Source organism: Nipponia nippon, unplaced genomic scaffold, assembly GCF_047370975.1.
Source record: "Nipponia nippon isolate SJK-2023a ecotype South Korea unplaced genomic scaffold, ASM4737097v1 scaffold_1, whole genome shotgun sequence".
NCBI classification, from domain to species: Eukaryota; Metazoa; Chordata; class Aves; order Pelecaniformes; family Threskiornithidae; genus Nipponia; species Nipponia nippon.
Genome location: NW_028262290.1, coordinates 68,045,668 through 68,057,831, shown reverse-complemented (window position 1 = coordinate 68,057,831; position 12,164 = coordinate 68,045,668). Strand labels below are relative to the sequence as shown.

The 12,164-nt window shown below is 37.3% G+C and overlaps 1 protein-coding gene across 4 annotated transcripts in view; it reads left to right on the top strand.

Moving 5' to 3' along the window:
- GABBR2 (gamma-aminobutyric acid type B receptor subunit 2) overlaps nt 1-12,164 on the top strand; it is a 487,740-nt gene that overhangs the window by 232,958 nt on the left and 242,618 nt on the right. For all 4 annotated transcript variants that reach the window (XM_009471273.2, XM_087758773.1, XM_087758782.1 and 1 more), the window contains 3 exons: nt 2,179-2,244; nt 9,169-9,360; nt 10,469-10,705. In XM_009471273.2, the coding sequence (XP_009469548.2) occupies nt 2,179-2,244; nt 9,169-9,360; nt 10,469-10,705 (495 nt within the window). The remainder of the gene's footprint in view (nt 1-2,178; nt 2,245-9,168; nt 9,361-10,468; nt 10,706-12,164) is intronic.

The following is a 12,164-nucleotide window of genomic DNA, read 5'->3' as shown; positions in this document are numbered from 1 at the left end:
GTCAGATATTCAGAACTGGGATCTGCTGACAGCTGGACAAATCAGCAAATACACTCATTTGCTTGGATGCCTGAACAAGAGCAGAGTATGTTGGAAAATAGGATTGACTGCCAATACTAGAATGGGTGCTCTGCTATGCCTTGTGTGAAAAACGTTTTCAAGAAGAGTTTCTTGAGTGCTTGTTTCCTTGCATGCCTGTAGAAAAAAAGGAGTTGTAGACCCACATATTCATGTGTCTGAAAGTACAATATTCAGGTCTCCGTGCTATTGTCAAACTAATTGCACAATGATATTAGTATAAGACAATCCTTGCAGACAGTAAGGTTATTGAAATAGGATAGGATATTTCTGAGGAAAAAAGTAGGATGAACTATACAGTTCTTGTAGTGCTTTACAGTAAAAAAATAGTCACCATGGGAAATGTACTCTGGTTTATGGGATAATCAGGTGGAAGTCATGTCTTAAGGCATGGTACCACATACCACAGGCACTACACCTTCCATTTGAAAGTTGTCGCATAGCCAGTGGGCAGCACTGCTGCACATGAACTATAGAGTTACTCTCTATACCCTGCCTACAGTCTCTGGTGCTCTAAAACTATGAGGCTGCACATGTTCTGTTTTTTTTTAAAATTGGTTCTCGTCATGTTATAAAATGAAAAGGAATTTATTCAATTTTAAGTTTAATAATTGAGCGCTGTGTCATTTTTTTTTAAGAAACTTTGCTACTCTTTTATCAAATATTAAATCTGCATTTTTATGTTCAGAGAGGTCAAGCGATTCAGTTGGAGCCCTAAGAGTGACAAAAATTATTTTTAAAATGTGAAAAATAGAAGTAATGGATGAGGGGATTTTTTTCTGCATAATTCCTCAATCTATTTATTGTCCTTACAAAAACTGTAATAGTATTGCTGTAATTTGTGTAATTCATTTGTTTATTTTCATGTGACCTTGTTAGATTTGTTTAAAAAGAATTTTATCCACTTCAATAAGATTTACATTACTTTATCAATCTGTGGCTAAACATAAAAATAATGAGAAGCAAGCTTACTGAAATGCACAGGTTTAAGAACGAGCGAAGCGTATTACATTCTTTCCAACTTTAACCATGCTAAGAGTGATACTAATTTCATGCATTTAATCGCAGAAGCATTCTAGTATCTTTTTGCATTGTCCATCATAATATTTTCTAACAAACAGGAAATAAATATTGAAATTATCTAAACTGAAAATCTTTGATAAATTGATTTAATTAAAACTGAAATGTTTTTCGCCACTGAAATTCACACTGAATCATCTGTTTCTTTTTTCCTTGGAGAGGGAAAGAGCTATTAGTAATTCTAACCAAGTGTTTTATAAAAGAAATGAAAAATTAGATTTGCTCAGGCTTTTGCTGAGAACTCAGCTTTTGTGGGAAATAAAAGGTAATATTAAGTCATAAAAAGCTATCTGTTCTGTGTTTTATAGATGTTAGCAGCAATTTTTCACATGGGAGAATAGCTAGCCCAGTTCCTGAAGAAATATTTTCCTGCATATGCTCCTGAATTTAGGAATATTTTCTTAATATGTTCATAAGTATGAAAGTAAAATGATCTCTTTTGACTTCAGTCATAGATTCTTAAAGTGTGATGATTTTTTTTTAATGTGTGGAGGTGGGAGGGAGGAGGAGAGGAGGGATTGACAATGTGTTATAGTGACTGTAGAGAAGATGTTGTATGAGTAAAACCTTTAAAAATTACTAAAGCGGGCACAATATCAAGGCATTTTATCTCACAAATCTCCAATCTCTCAACTTTACAGCATTAGTTCATGTAAACAGTGAAAAGCATATATTTTCAGCTGGTTTTAGTATGCAAAATTTTAAAAGAAATATTGCAAGAGATCAAAAGAATATTTGATACTTTAGTGTTATTAAATAGTAATATTTGACAAGATAAACATTACACTTCTATTCTCATTAGTGTTATTGCTTAATCATTTTCTTCAAACACCTCAGCTGCTCTCTCTTGCAGTATTTCAAATTCTTGAACTTACAGAAAATTGAATAATTCTGAATTAATTTTCCTGTCTTCAGCTGTAATCTGTGCTAACTCTCTACATGATTTGAATGGCCAACTGAAGTGGTCTCTGGGAAGGCTGTGACTGTATTTAACTGCCACGTATTTTATTCGATCTGCAGGGTAATGACGTTCGGATAATCCTTGGCCAGTTTGATGAGGAAATGGCTGTGAAAGTTTTCTGCTGTGTAAGTAAATATATTTAATTGCATATCAGAATAAGGAATGTGTTACATGTGTTGAATAAAAAATACATTTGAGCATAAAGATTTCTTCATGGAGTTCAGCTCTGTCAAGGTTTATATCATCAAGAGAGATTACACATGCTTAGCTTCATTTCTGTTTCAATAAAATGCTTTGTACTTGACTTCAGTGGAATTTAGGCATGGACTGTATGGTTAGCTTCTTCTTATTGCTTTCCTGTAGTGGAATTAAATGCCAGTTGAGCCTGAGCATTTGTCTTCATGTCAGATCCAGGGAAACGTTTGTATATGTAGCAGCAGATACAGAGAACTGCAAGATTTCAGTCTTGTCCAAGAGTCGTGTTCTGGTGGTAATGTCTGCATGTATGTGGTTTTGTGTGTTTTGCTTTGAAAGAATAAGAAATTCAAGCAGTTCCTGTACATGCTAAATCAGCAACCTTAATAATTTCTGCTACTCAAAATGTTGCTAATTGTACAGTTGTCATTCACTTTTCTTTTACATGTTTTATATGAAAACAATTTCTAGTTTGTACAAAATAGTTTTTTGAATTAAAAGAAATGTAGTAAATCCAACATACATAAAATTCCCTATCTTCACCATTTGTTTGTGTGTGTGAATGTGCTGCAAATATGCAGTGTGATTGTCATTGAAAGTTGCAGGACTAAAATGTGATCTTTATTTGTACCTGCTCAAAAAAAAAAAAAAAAAATCCCAAACAGGCATATTTTAGAGGCCTAAATTTTGTATTGTATTGAATTCTTAGTCTAAATAACCAGATTAATCCTGTATGAGCCAAGAACACAATAAATATAATGGAAAAGCAATAATGATGGCATCTAAATTTCAGAGGGTGTTTTTTAGTGTTTGTTTAGAGAGACAAAGTTACCTATCCAAGCAAAGAAAGGAAAAGCAGAAGTTTAAAATGCGAGTGCTACATGTGCCTCAGCCACATGTTGGCTCTTACTCAGCAGCTGTTCCAGTTGCTGGCAAAATTTGGAAAGGAGATTGTAGAATATATTTGGAAGGAACAAAATCTGTTTGCATCCAAAAGGAAATGGAAAGCATTATTTTCTTTTTCATTCTTCTCATCTTTGATCGGTCTTTGTATATGGATCTTTTTTTTTTTTTTCTGGCATTTAAATTGGATTGACAGAGATAATCTCCCATTTTTCCATTCCTGGAAGAAAGAATGGTCCTTCTGTGTCCCAGCTCCTTCTCAGATCTCTTGTGGTTGGGTTGCCTTTCCCCACCTGAGGGGTCCCAGTCAGAACTGTCTTCCAACCCAACGTTAGACAAGAGATTGGCCTCGCTTATGCCACTTCCCTTAGTATCTAGTTGCCTTTCTCTACAATTCTTTTCCAAGTTTGTGTGCCTGTGAGGCCACTGAAGAAATCCTAGAAGTCCTTGAAGGGGCAGGGTGTCCTCTTGTCTGCACTGCTCTGGCCTGAAGGATTTCAGGTGGAGGATGTCACTTTCACACAAACGCCCAGCGCAGCTTTCTGCGGCAACGGTTTGGTATGAACATGGGAAGCGTGCATAACTCAGAGCAGTTTAAAGAGCAATGGCTGCTTCTAAAGTACATTAGTGTCAAAAATAATAAGGTGGATTTTTCTGGAGCCTGGAGAAATCTGAGAGATCATGTATTTAGGCTTGTATAAATGTATTTATATGAGAGATGCAGCAGGAGACTGAATGCAGGAGAGGGCAGTTCAGAGTAGTCATTTATATATTAATGGACTACAATATGTCAGTAAGCTTGTTATTAGGCATAAAATATATTTTTGACTCATGCACTCCTACAACTATGTGTCTAAGAGCACAATAATTTAGATATGTCAAGTTTTGTAACCCCCTTCCCCAGGTATATCTTCAGACAGGTTTCACTTGTGATTCTCTGTTATATTTTGCAGGTGGCTGATGCCAGCCAGAGAAAGGCTTTGGGTTTGTTAAAGGAAGGTGCTATTGTACTAGTGCAAGATTTTTTTTTTCTGATTGTGGTTATAATCTGAATATTATTTGCTAATGATTTATGTAGGTGGGAAAATCTTTAAAGTCTGCCTCAGTTTTCTGTCTGGATTCAACAATCATATGCTGTGAGGTTTCCTCATGACATCCATTGGAGCTTATATGCTGTCATGGTTTAACCCCAGCTGGCAACTTAGCGCCCCACAGCTGCTCGCTCATGTCCCCCATGGTGGGATGGGGGAGAGAATCAGAAGGGTAAAAGTGAGAAAAATCTTGGGTTGAGATAAAGACAGTTTAACAGGTAAAGCAAAAGCCACACATGCAAGCAAAGCAAAACAAGGAATTCATTCACTACTTCCCATCGGCAGGCAGGTGTTCAGCCATCTCCAGGAAAGCAGGGCTCCATCATGCGTAACAGTTACTTGGGAAGACAAAACGCCATCACTCTGAACATCGCCCCCCCTCCCCCTTCCTTCTACTTCCCCCAGCTTTATATGCTGAGCATGTTGTCATATGGTATGGAATAGCCCTGTGGCCAGTCTGGGTCAGCTGTCCTGGCTGTGTCCCCTCTCAACTTCTTGTGCACCCCCAGCCTACTTGCTGGTGGGGTGGGGTGAGAGAGCTGTTGAGGTTTAACCCCAGTTGACAACTAAACACCACACAGCTGCTCGCTCACCTTCCCCTGCCCCTGCGGTGGGATGGGTGAGAGAATCGAAAAAAAACCGTAAAACCCATGGCTGAGATGAAGACAGTTTAATAGGACAGCAGAGGAAGAAAAAAAAAATAATGATAAAAGAATATACAAAACAAGTGATGCACAGTGCAATCGCCCACCACCCGCTGACTGATGCCCAGCCTGTCCCCAAGCAGCGATTGCTGCCCCCAGTTTAAATACCAAGCATGAGGTCCTGTGGTATGGAATAGCCCTTTGGCCAGTTTCGGTCAGCTGTCCTGGCTGTGTCCCCCCAGCTTCTGCACTTCCTCACTGGCAGAGCATGAGAAGCTGAAAAGTCCTTGACTAGTGTAAGCACTACTTAGCAACAACTAAAACATCAGTGTGCTATTAACATTATTCTCATCCTAAATCCAAAACACAGTGCTGTGCCAGCCGCTAGGAAGAAAATTAACTCTTGAAGAAAAGGCCTTGACTCTGTGTAAGCACTGATCAGCAATAAAGAAAACATCCCTGTGTTATCAACACTATTTTCAGCACAAATCAAAAACGTAGGCCCGTACTAGCTACTAAGAAGAAAATTAACTCTATTCCAGCCAAAACCAGCACATATGCTCATTTTCATTTTGCCTGGCTATTTCCTGTCCCTCCCTCCTGAAAACACACACACACACACACAAAAGATGCAGAGCACTTAAAGATAAATAGACTAAAAGATAGTCTAATTTAGTGGCAAACTTTAAAAACATGACAGGACTAATTCAAACCAAAGTGAATGTTAGCAGGTGTTTCCTATGGTGTTTTAAATAAGCTTAGCTATTCATTTAACACTAATGTCAAAAGCAGTTAACAATTTTAATACTATGGGAAATCTTAGGTTTCTAATGTTGTTTTCACCTCACTGGGATGAATGTGATATTTTTCATGGAATAGAAATTAGCGTATTTTGCTCAAACCTTAACACTTCAACAATCAAAATGGTCAACTATGTTGGATAGACATCATCTTTTTTTCATTTGAAATTGGATTAATATGAAATTGCACCTTCCCAATGAAAACTTCAGTTCTGCAGAAAATTTTATTTTTAAAAAATTGTTAATGGGATTTTTTTTCAACATATTACCTTTAAACCATAGAGATAATGCAGTATAGCCATCCACACATCAAGACTGATGCCTAGCTGATACAATTATGAAGACAATTAAAGAAAATGACTATTACGCATAGGTCTCTGCATGAGCTTTGTGTGTCTCTTTTAGTAAACATTTAACAATAACTAAAGTCAGGTTTAATCAGCACGGTTGACACAAAAGGATGGGACACTATTCTTCTTGAGCTGATAGAGTTTTACTGCTGAGTCTCTGTTTTGGAATTAAAGGCACTATTGATTTTTAATGAGAAACAGATGGAGGTTCATTGCAATTCAGAAGTCTACAGGCATTCTTGTAGGGGTGGGGTATAGGATGTGTCCATGCTGTCATGTTGGAAACATGATGGAAATTCAATGATAGTAAGGGTTTGCAGGCTCTTTTGAACAAACTGCTAGTAATTGTTTACTACATGTAGAAAGATCTCTTACAGAAATTTCTTTGTTGTAAATAAGCATCTCTTTATGGATTCAAACAAGAATGAAAGGTTTAAAAAAAAAATAAAATCAGTCTCATAAGGGCAGAAAATGTCCAGGACAGTTTCCTGGCTGCTTGACAGCAACTCAGGGCTTTGCAGCCTAGGTAGGGCACACGAAAAAGATTAGGGAAGACATATGACTACTTTATGCTGTTATGATGGTACAAAGTACTTGTAAACCTTCTTTGCCTTACTCTTGTGTGCCAACAAATCTTCACCTTAGAAACTAAAACCTGTAAGAAGTGGTCTGTGTGCATTCAAACAGTTCAAGAAAGATATGGATATTTCAAGGAAATGTATCTTTTAAGCATCAAAATAATCTCCATTTAGCAGAATCAACAGGGAAGAAATGATGGCAGAAAGCATTATTTTTAAATAAGTCTTCTGGAACCCAAACACTGAAAAGCCTGAACACTAATAACTGTGGTGTCACTAGAAAAGTGACTGCATGGTCATGGTGCTCAGCTTTGGAGGAGCTGATTTTGTTCCTCCTTCTTTTACCTTCCCCAGATTACTCTTCAAACTCTACCATTCCACCAGATCTCGAATGAAGAGTTGCCAGCTCTTAAAGTGTTTGGGTTTTGGTTTCTTATAGCAAAATCTAGACTTGTAACCAAATTCCTACAGGAATGTGAAAGTTTCAGTGCAACCTTGGGAATGATTCCTTGTTTTCAGGATGGAATTTCTGGCTATTTTGAAACTTTTAATTTTCAGCCCTTATCCCAGGACATTTGCATATTATGCAGGAAGCAGGCTCAAGTGCAAAGAAAAATTCCAACAGCTCCAATTTCAGAATAGTTCGTAGCCAATACTTTCTTGCAACACACAATTTGATACTTTAATCTGTGTAGAGCAAGGAAAGCTACTGATCATTGTCCTTCTCTAAAAGCACTATTCTGTGTTAATTTGTGTCCTCAGTGATTTGAAAACTGCCAAATAAAAGACACTGTGTCACTGAAAGGTCTTGAATGACCTCATTGTGTAATGGAAACTCTTTTAGACATCAGAAGATGTTGCAGGATGGGATTGCTGTTTTCCTCGCAGCTGGGCCTGGGATGTGGTGTAGCCATAGCTGTAAGAGTGGAGATGGGCAGGAGGGCAAAAAGAGATGTGTTTCTGGGAGGATAGAATTAATAAGTGAGAGAAAGACAAGTAATTTATGTGGATTGTGGAATAAGTAAGATATGAGATGCAAGACACAGGGTTTCAGACAGGAGCGCTTTCAAGCAGCACTGTATACAAATGCATGAAATTTGATTTTGGCTGAACAAAAGCTCCTGCAACCAGGGGCCAAACAAATCTGCTTTGTGCACAATACATTTATGAACCAAGTTGACACCATTATAGTAGCCTTTATAGATTTAAAGCTCAATTTTAATTTGGGTATTAACGTATTCAGGAGGCTGTCCTATTTTGTGGGTTTTTTGCTGTTCATCTCTGTTTTTCTGATAGGCTTTTGGTATGATCTTTGGGATACTTTTCAAAACAGTTATGTTCTGAATGACTAATATGTCCTGTTTGCATTCTCATAATTTCATCCTTCTGTAACATTTTCTGTGAAGATGTAGCAGTTTTCCTGTTAAGAACTCTAAGGTTGCACCATGTAGTTCTAAAAATTGGAATTTTTATCTTTTAAGTATGTCTTGTATCTCCAGTATTGCTTATATTAGGAGCCAAAGAAGCATGAAACCTGCTGTTTCGAAATGGAGTCTGACTGAAATGTCAAAAGAAAAATATCTAGTTACAAGACAGTGAGAGAAACATCTGAGATAAAATTTGCTAATTTTATCCTAGAACACTATTCCACACAATGGAATAGAATATCTATTGTGAATAGATCAGCTTTTAAGCACAACAGCATATGTGCCTGACTAATAAAATATTTCTGTTTCCTGTTATATGTATCTGCTATGCATTGTAAGGAGATAACCATCATCTCAGTATCTTGAAGTACATTGGGCTGTATTCAGTATTCAAACAATATGGAATTTCACCTGAAGAAATTTCTTATTGGAAAAAAGAAATCACTGAGATTTTCTTGCTTTAACAATTTACTATTGATTCATACTCCTCAGGAGAAACTGCTTACTTAATGTCCCTGTGGTCTCCATTTTAGCACAGTCACAAAATTCATATTTGCAACACTGTGATTTGATGGTGCCAAGGATCCAAGTTTTCTTGGTTTACCTTACCCTGTTTTATGTGGTCTTCAGGATGATATTAGGATGATAATAACTTAGTTTAAACATGGTATCATGGTGGTCCTACCACTTAGGTAATAGTTGTGTTACAGAGAATTTTTTACGTAAATATTCTGCCTCCTGCCAGTGTTCCTCTTTATCTCCCCAGGTTTAGAATTCAGTATTTTATTTTTCTGTTTTTGAATAAATGGTCTATTGAAAGCAAAATAGGTTTTAGCATATTCTCTTCTCATGACCTGAATTTTAAAGACAGGAGTCTTCAAGAAAGGAGTCTTCATTGTAAGCAAATAATCATTCTAAACTGTTCAAAATACTTGTGTATCCTTCAATTATGCCATAATTTAATTAATAATGGAAAAAACATGAACAGAAAACAAATACTTTTATGTTCAATACGTCTATTACTATGTCCATTAGCTTTTCTACTTTTTTTTTCTTTGTAGGCTTATGATGAAGAAATGTATGGCAGCAAGTACCAGTGGATTATACCAGGGTGGTATGAAAACCTTTGGTGGGAATCCTGGATTAATTCCTCACAATGTCTCAGCAAAAATCTTCTTGCAGCCATGGAAGGTTATATTGGAGTGGATTTTGAGCCTCTCAGCTCAAAAAAGACAAAGACCATATCAGGAAGGGTTAGTATTTTTCCTCCATTTTATTATACAATCAATTGTCTCACCAGTGTCTTCACACAGCAAAGCACAGAGGATGGAGGTGAAGTTAAAGGGCTCTAAGGGGTTCTTCTGCAGAGAGCTGGCAGTCTTCATGGTTATTCTCATCTTTCCACTAGTTTTCAATTTTTAAATAATTAAAAATCAATTCCAATTCTCTACAGGGCAAGGAAGCAGTAAAGTCCCTTGCCTCAAATCTCTCCTGTTCCCCTGTATGAACATTACAGTTAAATGTACAGTAAAGCTTGAATTATAGTCTGCAGTATCACATGCTGCATCATGCCAAGTTAAGTAGTTGAGCACAGAAACAGAAAACTTTTATGGTTAACCATAATCCTGCAAATGGCTAATTTCATTGGTGATTTGTGCCTCTCAGAACTAGGGGATGGGGCTTGTTTTAAACATGTAAATATGTGGTATAAAGTACATAACATTTTATCACAGAACAAATGTATGCAAACTCTGGCCAATGAATAAACATGCTGATTTTGCTACTTTTCATCTTTTTTCATGTGTCTTTCATGCCTTGCTGAGTGAGCACAAAAGGCAACTTTATAAAAAGGCAACTCATCATAAGATAGCATACCATAAAGAGCATAGCAAACTTGTGAAACATAGACAAATTGCCACTCAAATAATTTCATGTTAAGCAAATAGTTGCTCAGGTAAAAGTTATTTGATTTGCATTATCCTATACAGTGTACTCGGACCACTAATTTGCAGGGATACAGACTTATTCTCTGTTCTAGCATTAGGGCTCACCAGTATGCTGGTAGCTTTGGTTAACTGAAGTCTTTTGTACGAAGGCAAAATGAAGCAAGTTATCCTTCATACAGAGAAGCAGAACTGCTGCTTTTCAGTCTCTCTGTCTCCTAGGTCTCCCACCCTGTCTCACCATCAGTCTTGTAAGTTAGGCAGCACATGTATCTTCCTTAATGTTTGTTTTGGTGGTCTTTTCTGTAATAGTGATGCATGTCTCCAAGTTGGAGAGTGTGGTTCAAGGTGTAGGTTTGGACCCAGATCTGTAAAATGTTAAATATTGAAGTAAACCTGGAGTTTTTCTCCTCTGCAGACTCCACAGCAATATGAAAAGGAATACAACGCTAAGCGCGGTGATGGACAATCCAGTAAATTTCATGGTTATGCCTATGATGGAATATGGGTGATCGCCCAGACTCTGCAGCGGGCAATGAAGTATCTCAATGCCACCAACAAACACCAAAAAATTGAAGATTTTAACTATACAAATCACAAGCTTGGCAAAATTTTTCTGGATGCTATGAATGAAACCAACTTCTTTGGAGTAACGGTAAGTCCCAACCAGATACTTGTGGGGTGGAGGAGGCTTGTGATTTTAAGTCAGTAGCTGAAGCAAGCATTAAATTTTAAATACTCCTGAAAAAGAAACACAGTTGTGTATTTCTTATATCTTCAGAGCTTCCATAGTTCTGCTTTATCTTAAAATTTAATGTTATTGCCTTAAGGCTCTGGCTCATTACCTGTCTTCTGATGCCAAGTGATGACACTGTACAGTTCCTCAGTTATCAGATTTTTAAGCATGGATGTAATCTGAATTAACAACTCAGAGTGGTCTCAAGGGAACCACAAGTGTTGCAAGCTGCAGTAACCTTTTAAGTGACTGTTTTAGCAGTTGAGGAGTAGCTGGAATGTGTTCTGAAAATACCTCCTATTTCCCTCCATCATTTATTTTTGATAATAGGTTATAGAACACTAATGTCTCCAACTCCAGTGCTGTACATCCTAGATATTCTTACAACATACTTCTGTTGCCATTTAAGTTTATTTATAATTTGTATTTTTTCACAGTCAAGTACAAAGCATGTTGACTCTGACTTAAGAAGAACTGGTCACGTATAGTTTGGTTTTGAATTGCACCATTGCAAATTCATAGTAAATTTTTTTTTATTGACATTGCTTCTAGTTTTTAGCAGAGTAAAATGGGCAATAGGAGTGTGGCCCTAAAACTTCTTAATTACTTAATTGTATTTGAGGCAACATCAGTCAGAAGTTAATGGTTCATGTGTTCAGGAGTGTGCAGAGCCATACGCCTTCACCAAGAGAGATGAGGAGACTCCATTTCGGGGAGAATGGCCTTCGCGGTTTCCGATAGTAGCAAATGAGAAACCTGCTGGAACACGCTTCATTAAGCAGTGTAGTTGGGCTGCAACATGGCTAGATAAGGAAATCAGAGTGTTGGAGAAATGTGTATTTCAGTGGTGCATGGAAGGAGTGCTTTTAGGCACCTCTTTGCAGCAAGAGCATGCAGAAGGTTGGCAACATTTCTGCCGCTGTGCAGTAGCTTTTCAGATTCTGTCCCCAAGTTAATTTAAATTGTCTTGGATATCAGTTAACCTCAGAACATGTTGATGTAGCAGAACTAAAGTTGTCATGCATGTCACAAATTGGTTCAAGGAGGAAATGCCTACGTATAGACATCAACAATGAGCACAGGCTCAACTTTTTGGTGTCCTTGTTAATTGCTGAAGAAGCCCATGTTTAACATCACAGTGCAATTGAAACTAATTTAGGATTTGTAAGTCAAAAACAATTACATGGCAAGACAATACTAGAATCTAGTTGCTTGTACAGTATGAATTTTGCTTTCTTTTTACACTCAATTTGACTGAAGGTTTCAGTAAAAGAATTGTGCAGTTTTGGGGTATCTCATTGCATCCATAGCAGGACGGGATCTTTGATAAAACTTTCAGTCAGTAGCAGCTATGAACCAGACTCTGCAGGGGCTCAGA